Raw genomic sequence first — 16,622 nt, forward strand, 5'->3', positions numbered from 1 at the left:
GCCTTCGCATCGCAATCACAGAGTAACAATCATAAAACACCGAAGCCTCCCTCAGACTCCATGGACTCGACCTCTCGAGTCTCGAAAAAAATTCAAAACACGTTCCTCCTTACCCAAATGAGAAATACTTACCTCCTACAGATTTAATTTGATCCCGCTATTGTTCCCTCGAAGATATCATCATCGCGTGAATCCCGGAGCTCGATTCCCTCAGGTATTTGGTAGGTTGTCCAGGTCGTCCTTCGCAACATAAGTACCAGGTATGTGTACAAGGCCTGTCAAGGATATGTGAAGCTTCTGTGTGTTGTGTTCCGTGCGGTTCCCCTGGGCCCGGGTAACGAAACACGTTGTCTCCGCGCGACGTCGACGTCATCGGTGTGCACGGGCGCTTAACATCTGGCAAAACTTGATGACTCGGACAGGACATATAATTAGCCTTCGTTCGTGGTGTACGAAGGCTATGTACGTTGTGGAAGGTTAATCTTACCTTTGTGGCTTTCTGTATAGCTATTCTGATATGATATGCTCTTAAAGTTGAGTACTTATCCTATGGTATTCTGATGCAAGGAGTTCATGAAGTGGATGATGGACGAGATGAGGGCTTCTGTGATGGCAAGATAAGATAACATCATTGTGATCAAGCCTTCATCCTTTCATGAGGACAAGAAGATCAGAGTCCGAGTGGCAGCATGTGTCGAAGAATTACGACAGACTTCACAGAATGTTCTCGCAACCGGCGGTAGGCCTCCATGGGGTTCGAACTTTGGGCGCTTAGTCATGGATGTAGAACCGCCGAACTGCCGCCCAAAGTTGATGACAAGCAAAGCCAAAGCGAAGACAGTCATAGGATCGAGTTAGAAACCTCTTGTTGCGAACGGGTTGACTCGCATTGTTCAGGCAGATCTCTCGCCGTATACACCGCCCTAAATGAGGTATTTCGAATCTCTAGACTGAAATTTACCGGTAATTGACTGGGCGTTCTGTCCTATGTAGGATGAAACAATCCTCAGACCACCCAACTACCCCTGCCCCAAGTGCGCCGTTGGCGGTGACTCCACGTCTCCCACTGGAACTGGTATATGAGATTCAGGATCGCCTTTTCGAATATGTGACAGCCCTACATGGGCAGTACTGCTGCCCCTTCGGATCAGCGGTAAACTCGAGCACCATTCAACCCTTTTCTTCTCCGCTGCACGACCACGAGGGCACAGGGAATCGGCCTCTGACGAAACAAGACGTCTACAATTTCTCCTTGGTGGCGCGCACATTCCGAAGTCGTTCCATCTCCCACATCTTCCATAAGCTCATAATAAGAGATCCATCCGATCTCGTGGAGGTGCACCAATTCATGGGTTCATTGGTTTGCACTCCTATCCCTCCAGTGAATTTTCCGGTTTCGGTCATCAAGTCAATCACCATCGACTTCGATATTGTTATCGACGGAAACCCGTACCAGGAGGAATCACCCGTATCCTCGACCCTGATCCAGATTTACGCATCCTCCATCACTGAATGTTTTGTAAAATGGACATCGACCGATGCCTCGCAACAAGACATCGACTCGGACGATCGCTCCTACTGCGTCGACTGGTCCACTATCCCATTCACCTTCCAAAGTCTCGTCGAATCCGCCGTAGCAAAAAAAGGATCTTTGGTTTCCCTCTCCCTACACCGCATCAACTTTCCCCATGGTACACTGAACCGGGTGTGGTCTCCCCGACTCAAGTATCTGGACCTCAGACCAGAATGGCCCGATGATAGTGTATGGTCGGCGGTCTGGGCCGCTGTCCCGGACAGGTGGAACGACGCGCTTTGGGCTCGTGAGCTTGGGTTGAGCGCCGCAGGCCCAGTGCCACTGCCAGCGACCCGCCGGGATCCTGTGGACGTACTGTCACGTACCATTCGCTTCGACACCAGGGTGCTCAAGTGCGATGTCAGCTCTTGGGTGCTCGGTCACCTCGAAGGCTGGAGCGCGCTCCAGTTCCCCAACGCCCTCCGGCGCTCGTTCCAGCATCTGCACACCTTTGACCTCGTTGAACTTGATCATGATGCGAGGACTCGGATGCCGAGTTTAGACGGCGAGCTGGCAGACCGATTTCGCCGGTGGTTGGTCCAACTGGATGCGCCTCAATTGACCACCATCCGCCTCTGTAAGTGCTCGAAGCTCGGCTTTGACCAATGTCGCTGCTGAAATGAAGTTCTGGTGTTTCGAAGTGTGCCATGGGCGATGTGTATGGCTCTGGGTTGTCGCTTCTTGCTTCAGGCATATCGAACTTGTGCAGCGACTTGCGATGGACGAGGCGGATCCGTTCACGTTGGGTCAGTTTATGAGGGAGGGACCTGTCAAGGCAAGCGTGTATGGGTTGAATATGGGAAACGTCGAATGGGTTACTGTCACCTTTGTTAATGAAGGACGCCGTGAAGATGGGTTCGTTGGTGCCACCGCGGTCACGGTGGATAACTTTCTTTCAGCCGCTGAAATGGTTGTCGACTGGGAGGCTCTTTCGAGTGTCTTGCATGACCGCGTAGCGTTCCCGAATTGGCGCAGCCTGACCTTCGATCTTAGCCAAGTAGAAGGACCAAGAGGAGGCGAGATATTGGAGCTGGAACGCGGAATAGTTGGTCGGCTACATCCAGAGCGCGACTTTTCTATTCGAGTAAAGGGGAGATGAGATCTCTGTGTGTTGTCAATGGAATGCGAAGAGAAATCTGTTATGTACATACGGGGCCACGTGCTTTACACTTGCCACAGAACTACGGTTGCTGGTGAGAAGATGACGCTGCTTTATGTCTTTTGGTGCGGCGTCATGTACTTAACAGCTAAGTCTAACCAGGAGTCTGAGAGGAGCCCGAGATGGACGGCGAAGCTTAAAGCCGTTGGACAACAAGTGCAAACTAAACAGCGCTCAGCTGTCAGCATGTTCGTAACAGGCGCCCACACAGGTTCGCCGTCGTCCAACCCGATGTCAGTAGCATAAAGCCCAATGTAAGCTGCTCCAGATATCGTACTGTGCTACGAACTCTCTGAGACACTGCTGATATTTTAGCTGCAAGTGGCAGACCAGCAAGTTGCCGAGTTTGGCGTTTGACCGACAATGGGGCGGTTGCCTTCAGAGCTCTACTATCACATCCTGGACGTCGTCTTTGCATCGTGTCCTTCGGTCCATCTGAAGCATTGCTGCGAGCTAGGAACGTTCCTCTCTGAGAATCCGCCTCGAGGCTCAGTCTTCAGCTGGGCTGACATCACCAATTGCTCCCTCGTCAACCGACAATTTCGACGCTACACCATCCCACAGATCTTTCATACCGTCTTCCTTGCAACCCCCCACGACCTTATAGAGCTCGACGAAATTTTGCAGAGATTGGAAGCAACGCAGTCGTACGGGCCTGGTAGTGCGACTTCCCTTATCAAAGCCCTCTCGATCACCTACAACGATGATATCCCTGGCCCATCGTGCATGGTACCAAAAGCGATCATCGAGGGACTCTCTTGGTCGGTAAAGGACGCGTATCTTCACTACACGAATGTACCAGTCCCACCAGAGGTGTACTTCTACAATCACTGGTTGGGGTTCCCTGCGCCGTTCCGACAGATCGTGGAGCTGGGGTCGTCCGGTCCTTCTCGTCCCCTTCGCTCGCTTTCTTTCATCAATATCTCGTTTCCAGCTCGTACTCTCAATCGTGTTCTCTCGCCTTATCTTCATCGCTTGGAGCTTCGAATAGGCGGCCACCATGGGTGGATTGTCAATGACGATCCTGGTGCGTGGCTTGCAGCATTTTGGATGGAAGGACCCCGGCAATATGCTTCTTTCGGAACGGCGGCGGAATCGCCTGGAGAGAAGAAGCCTCCCATCGACTTCAATCTGAAGACGCTCACCATTGATACATGCCACTCCTTGGACGATGCCATCGCGTATCTCATTCCAGGAAAGGCTGACGCTGCGGAGGTTCCTTTCACACCACGGTTTCCTCACCTGAAGGAAGTAATCTGGCCAGACATGAGATTGGGTGCGCCAGCTAGGCTCGTCCTTGACTTGAAGAAACTCGAGGGGCTTGACTTGAGCTGCCACCAGATGGCAGTCTCGACTATTTGTGAGTCGGAATCTCGGGTCTATCTTTGCGTCCTTCTGACGATAAGATCTTTCTAGCTCCAGTCGGCAGGAGACTGGGAGTGTACCAGTCGTTTCGCCACGTGAGCCACATGAATTTCATTCAACCTTTGGAACCTGGCTCTTCCAGCCTAGTCATTCCCAGTATACTTGAAGCGGTTCTCGTCGCCTCCACCGTCCCACTCGATAAGTTCGAGATCCTCACAGTTTCTTTCACTTTGGCGGCGCTTCCTGCTCGAACTCCACCAGGAAGACGACACCTCCGCTCGGAGGCCCCTATCGACTTGAGCAGCATCCGAGAAGCATTGGATTGGAACACTATGGCATGGGTCATCCGAGACCATTTCGGTCAATTTCCCAATTGGCGAATGCTTGTGTTCGATTTTCGACAGTTGAATTGCATTCGAAGTCTGTCATCACAGAGTCTGAGTTCTGCAATACGGGGCTGGCTAAGGCTGGATGGAGATGATCAGGACCGCATTTCACCTGTTGTAAAGATAGCTGGTGTTTGATTCTGACTCCGAGTCAAATAGGAAATGGCATTTATATTCCACGTTTAGCCAGGTCGCTACCCGTAGAGGAATCGTATCTCTCCAACTTGAAGTGTGAACTTCGAGTGACCCAGGGCCCACCGACCAACTTGCGGTGCAAACTGAGTGCAAACAACAAAGATACCGCAATCGAACACTGACAGCGGAAGTCTTTAATACTACTTTACATGCGCCGTCATCATTCTCAGAAAATTAGAACACCTAAGGGGAGATGCATTAACGACGAAGGCACTCCGACCCAGCACCACATGTACAAAGTTGAAGTTTTAAACGGCCAAGCTAAGGCTAATGGCAAACAAAGCCAAACTCAGGTTCAAGTCGAATTGATGAGCCCACAGACCCTGCACAGATCCTGCTCATATTCCAGCCATCTCCGTGGCCATCTCTCCCGTCGCTGAGACCATCAAGAAGTAATTGCACGGTAATCCCAAGGTCTAGATCGGAATGCGCTCACGAACTCACCGAATGTTTGTTTGGTAGGCTGAACGACGGACCAATACTACCGTAATGGTCGCTCCTTCTCTACCATTGGAATTGGTCTTTAAAGTTCAGGACCACGTCTTCGAGTCCGTGAAGGCGCTACATGGACGGTACTGCTGCCCCCTAGGATCGGCGTTAAACTCGAGCACCAGTCACACCTCTTCCCACTGCCGCTCTTTGACAGAGGATGTCTACAATTTCTCCCTGGTGTCGCGCTCATTCAGAAGCCGCTCCATCTCGCACATTTTCCACAAAATCACTCTTAGAAAGCCGCACGACCTTGTGGAGGTGCACCGGTTCTTGGATTCGCTGGTTTGTGCTCCGAGCCCTCCAGTGGATTCCCCCGTATCGGTCGTCAAGGCTATCACTATCGACTTCGATATCGACAAAGATTCAGAACAAGAGGAATTGCTCGCACCCCCGTCCCTAATCCAGCTTTATGCCTCGTCCATCACTGAATACTTGGTGAAATGGACGACGGAGAAGTCGCTACAAGAGATTAACCAAGACGCCATTATTCAAGAGTGGTTGATCGTCCCTTTCACTTTTCGAAATCTCATCGAGTCCGCCGTAGCAAAACAAGGGTCCCTTGTCTCCCTCTCCTTACATCGCATATGCTTTCCACGCCGTACCCTGAACCGCATTTGGTCCCCGCAGCTCAGATATTTGGAACTCAAGCCCCAATGGTATGGCAAGGTCCTACCAATGCAGTGGCTCTCCGAGGACCAATGGAACGATGTAGTTTGGGCTCGTGAGCTGGATCTGGGCGCTATAGGTCAGCGGACGAGAGCTCAGATTAGTAACGAGTCCACGTCTGTGGACGTATCGTCATCTACCATTCGGTTCGACACCAGGGTACTGAAATGTGATGCCAGTTATTGGGTTCTTGAATACCTCGAAGGTTCAAACACGCTCTCGTTTCCCAACGGCCTCCGACTCTCATTCAAGTTCCCGCATCTACATACGCTGGATCTCGTAGATGCATGGGTGCCTAGCCTTGGCCACGAAATAGCCGACCAATTCCACCAATGGTTGGTCAAGCTGGACGCCCCTAATCTGACAACAATCCGCCTCTGTAAGTTCTCGAACCTTGACTGGTCATGATCTTTACTGACGGTTACCTCAGCGTCCCATTGGCGATGGGTCTGGTTCTGGGCTGTAGCTTCTTGCTTCAGGCATGTCGAGCTTGTCCAACGGCCTACACTGAACGAAAAGGATAGATTCCCACTTGGCTACTTCGTGAGGAACGGGCCTCAAAACGCAAGTCGCTCTGGGCTAAACACGGAGAAAATACAATCGATGACTGTCATCTTCTCAAATGACTGGAACCGTGGAGCGCGAGGTGGAATCATTGGTGCTGGTGCGATGGATGCTTTCCTTTCACCGTCAGAAAAGGAGATCGGCTGGGAAATTCTTTCCGGCGTTGTGCGCAATCGTACAGGGTTCCCAAGCTGGCGCTGCCTCACTTTTGATCTTAGGCAACTGGAGGGTCTGAGAGGGGAGGAGATAGTGGAGTTGGAACGCGAAATAATCGGTCGATTACGTCCAGGGAACGACTTCGCTGTTCGAGTAGTAGCAGCCTACGGGGACAACTGAGCTCAAGGTTATGTATATGTATTGTATTTATCAAATGGAACACCAGTAACGTTTAGTAGTAAAGGGTTAATACACATGATATCGAGAAGAGACAAGTGACCGCGGACTCCGGAATGACATTGTAAATGGGGTACATCTACAGATCATCACGACCGGTAGTCACATTCAATTGGGATTAAGAAGAGAAGAACAAGAAACAAAACCAATGCTCTGAGCTTGTAATAGTCGGTGGATGGGGAAGGTTGGAGCCTAGGGGCTACGTGTTGCGGTTGCGGCGTCTGCAACCGGGGCAGATATTATCTTGTAGGGTGCCCTGTTCAAAGGTCGGGGTGCTGGTATAATTAGTAAAAGTAGTAACAAAAGCACAAATGAATATCCTACTTTCCGACGGGGTAGCATCCCCATTCCTCACAGCTGTGTATGCCAACCATTTGGTGCTGGATGCTTTCTCGACAAAAGCTGTCATTACAAGGGTTCTATGCGATGGGAGGATATCGTGCCTGGTGAGCTGTATGTTTGAAATTATGACAAGGGATAGCATACCTTCTGGGTGCTCAAGCCCGTCTTGTGATTGCAACCAAGCCACTTGTCATATGAGAGGGCTTGAGTGCACATAGTTGGAAAAGGCGACGTTGGATGGGGGAGAAAGTGAAGAGGGTTGATTTGAGAACAAGGGCAAAAATACTCGTAGCTTATATAGCTTTCGAATTGCAGATGGTCCCCGTCAGGATACCTGGCCTCCGTCAGGAATGAATAGGGGTATACCTTGGTAGGCGCCTAAGACCTGTCAAAGTGATACGAGAAGCGGAGAATAATTTTTGTCATTGGGAGAACGAAGGAGTGCCCCAGGAATGCGATCCCCGAGTACCTTGCTCACCATATTGACTACGAACAACGGATTCAGTGCGGCCCCACATTAGTTTGTCTGTTTCAGCTCTCTTGAGACTCCCTCTTCAAGATCTCCATGGTCCAATCCCAACACAGAGAGAAAATATTTTTTGAGATGTGGTCGCGATCGGGCCACTTGCCTAAAACGGTTGACAGCCTTCCTAAAAGAGCGACGGTATTTGGGACCTAAATAGGTAAAGGCCATATACAGGCATTCTCGAGTCACAGTTTTTGGCTTCGTGAGAAGTCAGGGTCACAGCATTCAGATAGTCATTGCGGAGTGATACCCTCTGTGGGCGTCCAATTACAGTTCAATCAAGTGGTTTAGTTACGACATGGTACCTCGGTGAGTCCGCTTCTTTGATGTGCTGCATCAGGAACCAAGCGAAGCTTTACAGCACTTCAACATGTCCCCCACATTTACGAACACTGCATACGCGATACTTGGGCGCTTAATGAATGGGGAATCCCCGGAGAAGTGGAGTTGTGTTTTTGGGAAAGTGGCGAGTGCTCAGCCTCCACTCCTCTCAAACCCCTAGCCTGAGTGTCTTCGAGTGCGATGGATCGTCTTCAATCACCTCAGAGTGTGATGTAGAATGAAGAGCCTTTTACACTTTAAATGGTTTTGTCTGACTGGAAGTTCAAGATTGAGCCTTAGTCGGCAATTTACAGAGGCGTGTATTTTTGGTCGGTAAGAAGATTTTGGAAACACCACCGCGCGGGTTTCCAGAACGTTCAAAGAAAAGGTAGCCCAAGGAGAGTTCTGAGCCATCCAGAATATCTTTCGACCGTTGTTTAGCATACTAGTAAGGCGTTCGCCTCGTAGCCAAAGAACTCCACCTCGGTGGCGATTGCATCGATGCATCGCCGATAGAGAACGTAGTGCGGAAGGTTCCGTGACTTTCTTCTGCGTATACATGTGACGTTACTGCGAGATGCTTGAGTGTCATATCTTTGTTGGGAGTAAGGTCAATGACTTGAGTAGAGTGGCAATTTGTGAAAATAAGCGCCCGTGTTCACCATATAAGGCGTAAACTTCAACGCCGGCATCGGCGGTTCTGATGTAGAGTTCTTCAACTTTTGTAGGCTCCAAAAGATATGGGAGGCTACCAGAGACTGCGATATCTGGATAGGGCCTTTACGCCATCTGGGTTGTGTCGCACAAGAGTGAACTTCCATTCCGAACTGTCGCCAGGACGAGGAGCATTCCACCATGTATAGGCATTTACCAGTCATTTTTTGATAACACACCGCGAAGTAACGGAAGCATCGTGTCCACAATAACAAATGACTGTGCTTAATCACAGCCGTTGGTTTGCTCAGGGATGTGCGCGGACGCTGGGTCCTGTGCATGCAACTTGATCGCCATCGGTAGGAAAATCAACGAGGTCTGAATGAGTTATTACGGCCCTGTTGAAACGGCCAGATTATTCTGAGTACGTGTTACCGTGCCACCACGGTGTCCAGAACGAAAACAACAGCAGAGTTCCAGTTGGGTGGGGTCATTGACGTCCAGAGTATTGTCGCTGTGACAGTGCTGTTTCTGCATTCCACCACTGGCAGAGTATGACGGCCAAACGTGACATTTATTATTCCACACCGACATATCACATTTTTGACTGAAATTGGCTTTCAATTCGGTGTGGTCTATAGTTTCGTGTAGTGATCTAAAGTATAGGTGCTTGTTCAACACCGGTGTTGTAAATTGGGGATAAGGGGAATGTACCCGACACCCGACTTTTACCAACACCGACATTCACTACACCGACACTCTGGACGAGGGCAGAAAACTTGACGGTCAGATGCCGGCTTGGCACTTCCGAGTTGGTGCTGTGCAGCTGTAACATATGGAAATGCTGGTTCCTCAAGCCGCCAGCCGTGCTGGTACAACCTGGAACCCTTTCCAATGCACGGTCAAATAACCATTGAACACTGGACGGTCAGCTGCCTTTGTCCACCATGATGACGTCCGTAAAACTCGAAAACTAACGATTGCATACAGGAGATACTACTTGCTAGTAGTTCAATCACAAAAGAGAAGAACTAGATCAAGTTCAGACTGCAGTCCGACATCCGTACGTGTACTATTGTGGCTCTAGTACGTCGTAGTAGTATCTATCGCATTGACTAATTCCTGCTTCCTGTAAGGTTCCATAGCCATTCGGCTGGAATTGACTGTTCACAATAGATAGAGTCATGACCTGTTAATTAATAAATCCAGCCTGACCGTGATAAGATTTTAGTGTCCCGCGATTTCGGTGTCGTGAAATGTCGGTGTCCTTAAAAATTGTGGCGTCCTTTAGAAAGTGTCGGTGTTGAGCGTGAACAAGAATTGGTGTTAAAAAGATTTCGGTGTTCAAGAAAATGCGCTACACTTTACTTTGCCCGCTACTTATCAGGACCGCACCAAATAGAAGGCCAAAATGCATCACTAAAGGTGGAAAAAACGAAATATTGGTGTGGAATAATAAATGTCACGTTTGGCCGTCATAGCAGAGAACCGAGAATAGGAAAGTTATAGTCGGCGCGCTGCAGTTGACGATCTCCCTGGTCCTGGTCGTCGCCATATAGTACCTAACCAAGGTGAGTGCGATGTAAGTAGTAGAAAAAACCGCGACACCGCGGTCGACGTCGCTGCCAGTGAGCGGTGCTCAAGACCATCAATTTTCAAATCACGGCTTGATCCCGGCATCATCGCTCCGAACAACGTAGACCGCGACGTCCACGAGGTCCATGGACTCGAGCTCAACGTTCTGGACATTGAGCTCGCCTCGTGTTCGGCGTCTTCCCCTTACGGCTATCGAGGCTGCAGGCCCTTTACCTCTCTCTACAATAAAAGACGCGTCAGTAGCCTTCTTCTAGGCCTCATTGCCGCCATTGTGGTTGAAGTTCAGGCCAGATCTTCGACCCAGAAGGCCCGCTAGGTTGCTCAAGGCCTGCTAGTCGTTGTAAGTGCTGTTGTGGACGTTTCTAGCTCGGCGAGGTCACAACGAGCTCAACAGATCCTCCATACCTTGCTTATCGACTATCGGTACTGACGACCTTTTCTACCATTTAGGCTCTTCTTCTGGTTCCTATCTGCGTCGTGCAACGCGAACGCGAAGCATATGCTATCTGCATCTCTATAACAGCGTTTACGACATCAAGATCCAACGAGGCTCACAGCATCTACATCGACCCTCGATATCAGCATTTCTCGTTCGATTCTATCGCCCAACTCTATCAATAACCGTCCAACGAATCGCCCTGTATCTATATCTACACTACCCCACCACCATCACGTTAATACCACTACGAACAACCTAAGACAGCCTACAAACCGGGTGCTGCGACGATGAAGTCCGTAGCGAGCACCCGAAAGCCTTATGGAGGGCTCACACGATCTCTAGTCATCGCAATCGATGTCGGAACGACGTTCAGTGGAGTAGGTCTATTGTTTTCCAAGTCCCGAATATGTGCTGATAACTTACGCCACTCAGGTTTCCTATGCAATTCTCGAACCGGGAGAGATTCCGAAGATCCATGGAGTGACAAGGTGCGTGTTTGCTCTTTCCAAGCAGCTAGTCTAGTCGCTGACATTTGCTTTAGGTTTCCCGGGCAAGAACATGTTGCTGGAAACTCTAAAATACCGTCGATTCTCTATTACGACAGGCGAGGTGAATTGAAGGCGGCTGGTGCCGAAGCGGAAGATGCCAGGATGACTGCCATGGCAGAAGACGAAGACTGGATCAAAGTCGAGCTGTACGTGCTCATCGGTACCATTGTCAACGTCCCTAACACCTCGCCCTAGGTTCAAACTTCGTCTCCGACCCCGTACGATGCACCTGTCCATGAACGGCCTCCGCCTAGCCCCTCTCCCCCCGCGGAAATCGCCAGTCCACATCTTCGGAGACTTCCTCGCCTACCTCTACAACTGCACCACTTCATTCATTCGCGACACACACGCAAACGGGAACGCCCTGCTCGAAGCTATCATCCCTGACCACCTCGAGCTTGTCCTTTCGCACCCTAACGGCTGGGAGGGTGCCCAGCAAGCTAAGATGAGGAGGGCCGCGGTCTATGGAGGCCTCGTTAGCGATACTCCTGAAGGCAGGGCAAAGATCCGATTCGTAACGGAGGGAGAAGCGAGTTTGCACGCGTGTGTGTTGAGCGGGTTGGCCGCGGATGTGCTTTCGAACCCTTCGAAACATGGGTTCCTCATTGCGGACGCTGGAGGAGGAACCCTGGATATCAGCTCCTATGCCATCAAGGGTACGCACCCGCTTGTGATGGAAGAAATTGCCCCGCCAGACTGTAAGCTCATTCGTCTGTTTGTTCTACACTAAACTCAACCCTTGACAGGTATCTTCGCCGGATCCGTGTTCGTTTCTAGAAGGGCCCGTGAATTCTTCGAGCGTGAGTTTGAACCGACTGTCTTCTGCTTACTTGACCCATTAAATTGTTCTTCAGATAAACTCAAGGGGTCGCAGTATAGCTCCCCTGAGTCGCTAGACCACATCGCGAAACGATTCGACGAGACTACGAAGCGTCTGTTTAGAGACAAGCGAGATGCCCAATTCGTGCCCTTTGGGTCTCCGTTCGATAAGGACCCGCAGTATGGTATTCGGGCGGGGCAGTTGAAACTTACCGGGTGAGTGGACAGTGGTCCTCTGAAAGTGGGTAAAACTGACGAGGGCTTTTTTAGTGCCGAGGTCGCTAATCTGTTCGAACCCTCTATCGACGGTACGTTTCATGGTGTATGAATTCTGCTATTGGCCGACCAATGTCTTCTAGCCGCATTCCATGCCATCAAGAAGCAGATTGAGGCCTGCAATGGCATGATCAAGTCTGTGTTCCTCGTCGGAGGATATGCTGCGTCTCCCTGGCTCTTCTCGTATGCCTGTCCCTGATGTTCACGACCTGCTTCATACTGACGGAGCGACCAGGCAACTTCAAGAACGGCTAGGCGCCATTGGTGTCGTTGTTTCTCGACCAGATACGCAAACGTCGAAAGCGGTAGCGGACGGCGCTATTGGCTTCTACTGCGACCACCATGTCTCTGCCCGAATGTCCCGGTTTATGTACGGGGTGGAGTACCTCCGTCAATTGGACCCTAACGACCCTGAGCATATCGCTCGGAAGGAGAAGCTGTGCGAGCTGCCCTCTGGACCGAAGCTTCTGCCAGACGCGTTCGACTGTATCTTGGCCAGGGTAAGTGTATGCGCTAGGATTTGCGATTGGATGACTGACCTACTGTGAGCAGGGTGTCAAAGTGAAGGAATCTACCGTGTTCTCGAGGAAGTACTGCACGGAGTTGACCAGTCTGTCGATGTTGAGAGTGTTTGAGGTGGAGATTTGGTGTTACCGTGGTGGAAATACGATACCGAAATGGATCGAACGACAGGCCGGTGGGTTCGTTTTACTATGATCTAGGAGTGCCATTTTCCTCATGCGCCTGGCAGAGGACTTCTCGACGCTGTGTATCGTACGGGCCGATTTGTCAATGCTCAGCGGCAGTGCTGAACCCAAGACCGGGAAGAGTGGCAAGACCTACTGGACAATCGTTTTCTCCGTCGAGATCCACTTCGGTCTCACCGAGTTCAAGGCGAGGATCAAGTGGGTTCAGGATGGCGAAACCAAATAGTGCGTATCTATTTTCGAGACTGTTTTACGGTCGTAGCTGACCTCTACTCTAGTGGTCCTGCGACTATTGTATACAATGAACGAGGGCATCGCTCAGACGAAGACGAGCCCGATTTCTTCCCTGAAGACGACGCGATCACTGGATCCAACTCCAGTCGAGACAGAGACCGCAACCGTTCTCAACCCAGCTCCCGACCTCGAACGCCTATCGACGTGGATAGCAGCCGTCGTAGGGACTCCCGCGCACCTTCTATTCGGACGAACGGATCACACCCATCTACACCCAGCCGCAGCCACGCCTCGCTCGAAAAGGACAGGAGTAGCACCTATGACAGAAGGAGCAGTCATCGCGATAGTGTCCCGCCCACGCCCAGTTCGAGAAGCAACCGAAACAGCGTCGTGCACCCACCAGCAAGTCCCGCTGCTGGTCCGGCACCTTCCATCCATTCCTCCCGTAGCCGACCTCGTACACCTGGTACACCAGGTCTGGAATACACTGATCCCCCTTCACATCGCGCATCGCCTGCCAAGGCATCTCCTACGGCCCTCTGGGACTCGAAACCGCCCACAGCCGCTCCCTCTATCTTCGGTGAAGACCGACCTCGATCAGTGTTTGACGACGTCGCTGCTCCTGCGAAGGACCCCATCTTTGGCGACTCTGCTGATCTGCTGGGCGGGGACAGACCCAAGTCCATCTTCGATAACGACACCGCGAACCCCGCTGCATCCACGGGTTCGATGTCGGTGTTTGGCGAGCCGGCGTCTGCGATTGCGGATGACAAGGGTGCTGGGGCTGGCGCGTTGTGGGGTACACCGACGGATGGAGCGCCGGCTCCTGCGCCTGGATGGGACACCTGGGGTAACGGTTCGCAGCAGCCTACCGCGCCTGCCACGCCTAAACCGCTCAGCCCGTTGAATCCAGCTGCTCAGGATGAGGCTGCTGCTGCTCCCGCTGCCACCCCTGACCCCGCACCCGCTGCTGCATCTGAAGCTCCAGCTGAGAAACCGAGCCCGCCACCGATCGATACCAACGTTGCACCTCCAGCTCCTCCCGCGCCTGCTGAAGAATCTCAAGCAGAGGCACCGCCCAAGACACCCAAGACTCCGAAGACGCCCAAGACGCCTGCGAATGAGAGTGCGGCTGGGACGCCTACGACGCCGAGTGGGAAGAAGAAGAAGAGGAAGGCTAGTGCTGCTGCTGCGGCCGCTGCTAAGGAGGAGGAGGAGAGGAAGAAGAAGGAAGAGGAGGAGGCGAAGGCGAAGGAGGAAGAAGAACAGAAGGCGAAAGAGGAAGAGGAGAAGAAGGCAAAGGAGGAGGAGGAAAGGAAAGCCAAGGAGGAGGAGGAGCGAAGGGCTAAAGAGGAGGAGGAGCGAAAGGCGAAGGAAGAGCAGGAGAGATTGGCGAAGGAGGAGGAAGAGAAGAAGGCCAAAGAGGAGGAGGAGAGAAAAGCGAAGGAGGAGGAAGAGAAGAAGGCCAAAGAGGAGGAGGAGAGAAAAGCGAAGGAGGAGGAGGAACGTAAGGCTAAGGAGGAAGAGGAGCGAAAGGCTAAGGAGGAAGCTGAGCAGAAGGCAAAGGAAGAAGCTGAACAAAAGGCGAAGGAGGAGGCCGAGCAGAAGGCAAAGGAGGAGGCTGAACAAAAGGCGAAGGAGGAGGCCGAGCAGAAGGCAAAGGAGGAGGCTGAACAAAAGGCAAAGGAGGAAGAGGAGGCGCGTAAGAAGGAGGAAGAGGAAAAGGCGAAGGCTGAGGAGGAACAGAAGAAGGAAGAGGAAGAGCGACTGAAGAAGGAAGAAGAGGAACGCAAGCAGAAGGAAGAGGAGGAAAAGGCGAAGGCTGAGGAGGAGGCACGGAAGAAGAAGGAAGAAGAGGAACAGGCTGAGGCGGAGTGTAAGAGGAAGGAGGAGGAGGCGCGTCTCCAGCAACTGAAGGAAGAAGAGGAGCGCGTTAAGAAAGAGCTGGAGGAGCTTGAGAGGCAAGAGCGAGAGGAGAAAGAGAGAGAAGAGAGAGAGAGGAAAGCCGAAGAAGAAAAGAAGAAGAGTGGATCAGGATTTGGATTCGGTGCGTCTTCTATATGGGGTGCAGCCTCGAGCTTTTTGGGAGGGAGCTCCAGCGAGGAATCGAAGCCAACGGACATCGGTTGGGGCAGTTTCGGCGGGGGTTTGAAGAAGACAAAGTCGATTCTTTCCACTTCCGAGGCTTCACAGTCCAAGCGTAACTCTGGTTTCGGTTGGGGTGGCAGCGCCTCGGACGACAAGCCCTTACCTATCCCTTCTGGAGCCACCCTCTTTGGCGGTGTCAACACCGAACCACCTTCTGCTTTCGACAATATAGGGTTACAATTGCAGGATCTGAACCAATCCACAGATGCTCCTCCGGACGTGCCAGACAAGGCACCGACCCCCAAGCCTGAAGAACAGGCTCCCGCACCTCCCGCTGAACCCGCGGCACCTGCTGCGAAGACGGAAGAATCGGGTAACGCCGAGCTCATCGATTTCCTTTCATCCACGAACGCTGAACCCGCCCAAGGTAACAAAGAACAAGACGACGAGGGGGCACTCCCGGTCAAAGTCAAGAAGGCCAAGAAGAAGAAGGGTGCTGGAGGTGACACCGATACTGAGGGGCGTCCCGGCACGCCAGTGGATGGTGGTGCCAGTGGAAAGAAGAAGAAAAAGAAGAAGTAGCGGTGGATGCGCCTCTGGTTGAGCCAGCGTTCCGACCGAGATCCCAGAAACCAGGTGCCTGCCTCCGACTCTCCCCGAATACGTTATAATCTCGAGTATCCTCCACTTGCTTCGGCCCCATCTATGAACGCTTCCTCTCACCATTACACCATATTTCGCACACATTTTACGATATCTTGACGACCTTTTCATGATCCTTGTAGAGGATGCTGTGCTATCTTCCATGATTTTTGTCTTTCACGCTATGCATATGCTTTTCTTGTTGAACATTTTGTCGTTGTATGTATGTTTGTAGCATCATTTCCCTTCCCCCAGTTTGTAAAACTACGCAGTCTGTTGTTCATCCCCATGTTGTTCATTGTTGTACTATCTCATCTTGCGAATGTATATGCTATGCTGCTCACGCTTGGCCTTCGCCGAACGGCTAGGGTGAAGGCTTCCCTTGGTCGCAACGATATGATTGCTGCACCTCAACCGTCGATGAAATAGCGATAAGTAGTATTGAACATGATGAGCTACACACAGAAACAATTCGTAAGTGATACAGGCACGAAGTGAGACGATTGCAACTAGCGATGGTAGTACAGTGAGAAATGATACAACATGGTGAGCGACAGCATGAATAAACCAAATCTTGGAAAGTAATCAACAGAAACGTAGTTGGACAGAAGAATAAACTAAGCCGTGTTGTACAGTG

At 51.5% G+C, this 16,622-nt stretch overlaps 4 protein-coding genes across 4 annotated transcripts; all 4 read left to right on the plus strand.

The window, feature by feature from the left end:
* Positions 1-994: 994 nt before the first annotated feature.
* On the plus strand, positions 995-2,672 carry CC1G_07848 (hypothetical protein; the record flags this gene model as incomplete). The annotated part of the gene is made up of 2 exons (XM_001838605.2): positions 995-2,150; positions 2,215-2,672. 2 exons carry the CDS (start codon positions 995-997, stop codon positions 2,670-2,672), a joined length of 1,614 nt encoding a protein of 537 aa, XP_001838657.2.
* Positions 2,673-3,095: 423 nt separating this feature from the next.
* On the plus strand, positions 3,096-4,621 carry CC1G_07849 (hypothetical protein; the record flags this gene model as incomplete). Its single annotated transcript, XM_001838606.2, has 2 exons — positions 3,096-4,092; positions 4,149-4,621. The coding sequence occupies 2 exons, from the start codon at positions 3,096-3,098 to the stop codon at positions 4,619-4,621; spliced, it is 1,470 nt and encodes a 489-aa protein (XP_001838658.2).
* A 546-nt stretch (positions 4,622-5,167) lies between these two features.
* CC1G_07850 (hypothetical protein) lies at positions 5,168-6,736 on the plus strand (the record flags this gene model as incomplete). The annotated part of the gene is made up of 2 exons (XM_001838607.1): positions 5,168-6,215; positions 6,267-6,736. The coding sequence occupies 2 exons, from the start codon at positions 5,168-5,170 to the stop codon at positions 6,734-6,736; spliced, it is 1,518 nt and encodes a 505-aa protein (XP_001838659.1).
* A 4,222-nt stretch (positions 6,737-10,958) lies between these two features.
* Positions 10,959-15,925, plus strand: CC1G_07851 (hypothetical protein; the record flags this gene model as incomplete). The annotated part of the gene is made up of 12 exons (XM_001838608.1): positions 10,959-11,048; positions 11,104-11,159; positions 11,213-11,365; positions 11,415-11,917; positions 11,966-12,019; positions 12,074-12,254; positions 12,309-12,346; positions 12,398-12,497; positions 12,550-12,814; positions 12,867-13,011; positions 13,066-13,246; positions 13,300-15,925. The coding sequence occupies 12 exons, from the start codon at positions 10,959-10,961 to the stop codon at positions 15,923-15,925; spliced, it is 4,392 nt and encodes a 1,463-aa protein (XP_001838660.1).
* Between the last annotated feature and the right edge of the window lie 697 nt (positions 15,926-16,622).

This window comes from Coprinopsis cinerea, assembly GCF_000182895.1.
Source record: "Coprinopsis cinerea okayama7#130 chromosome 4 map unlocalized cont3.4, whole genome shotgun sequence".
Taxonomy (NCBI): Eukaryota; Fungi; Basidiomycota; class Agaricomycetes; order Agaricales; family Psathyrellaceae; genus Coprinopsis; species Coprinopsis cinerea.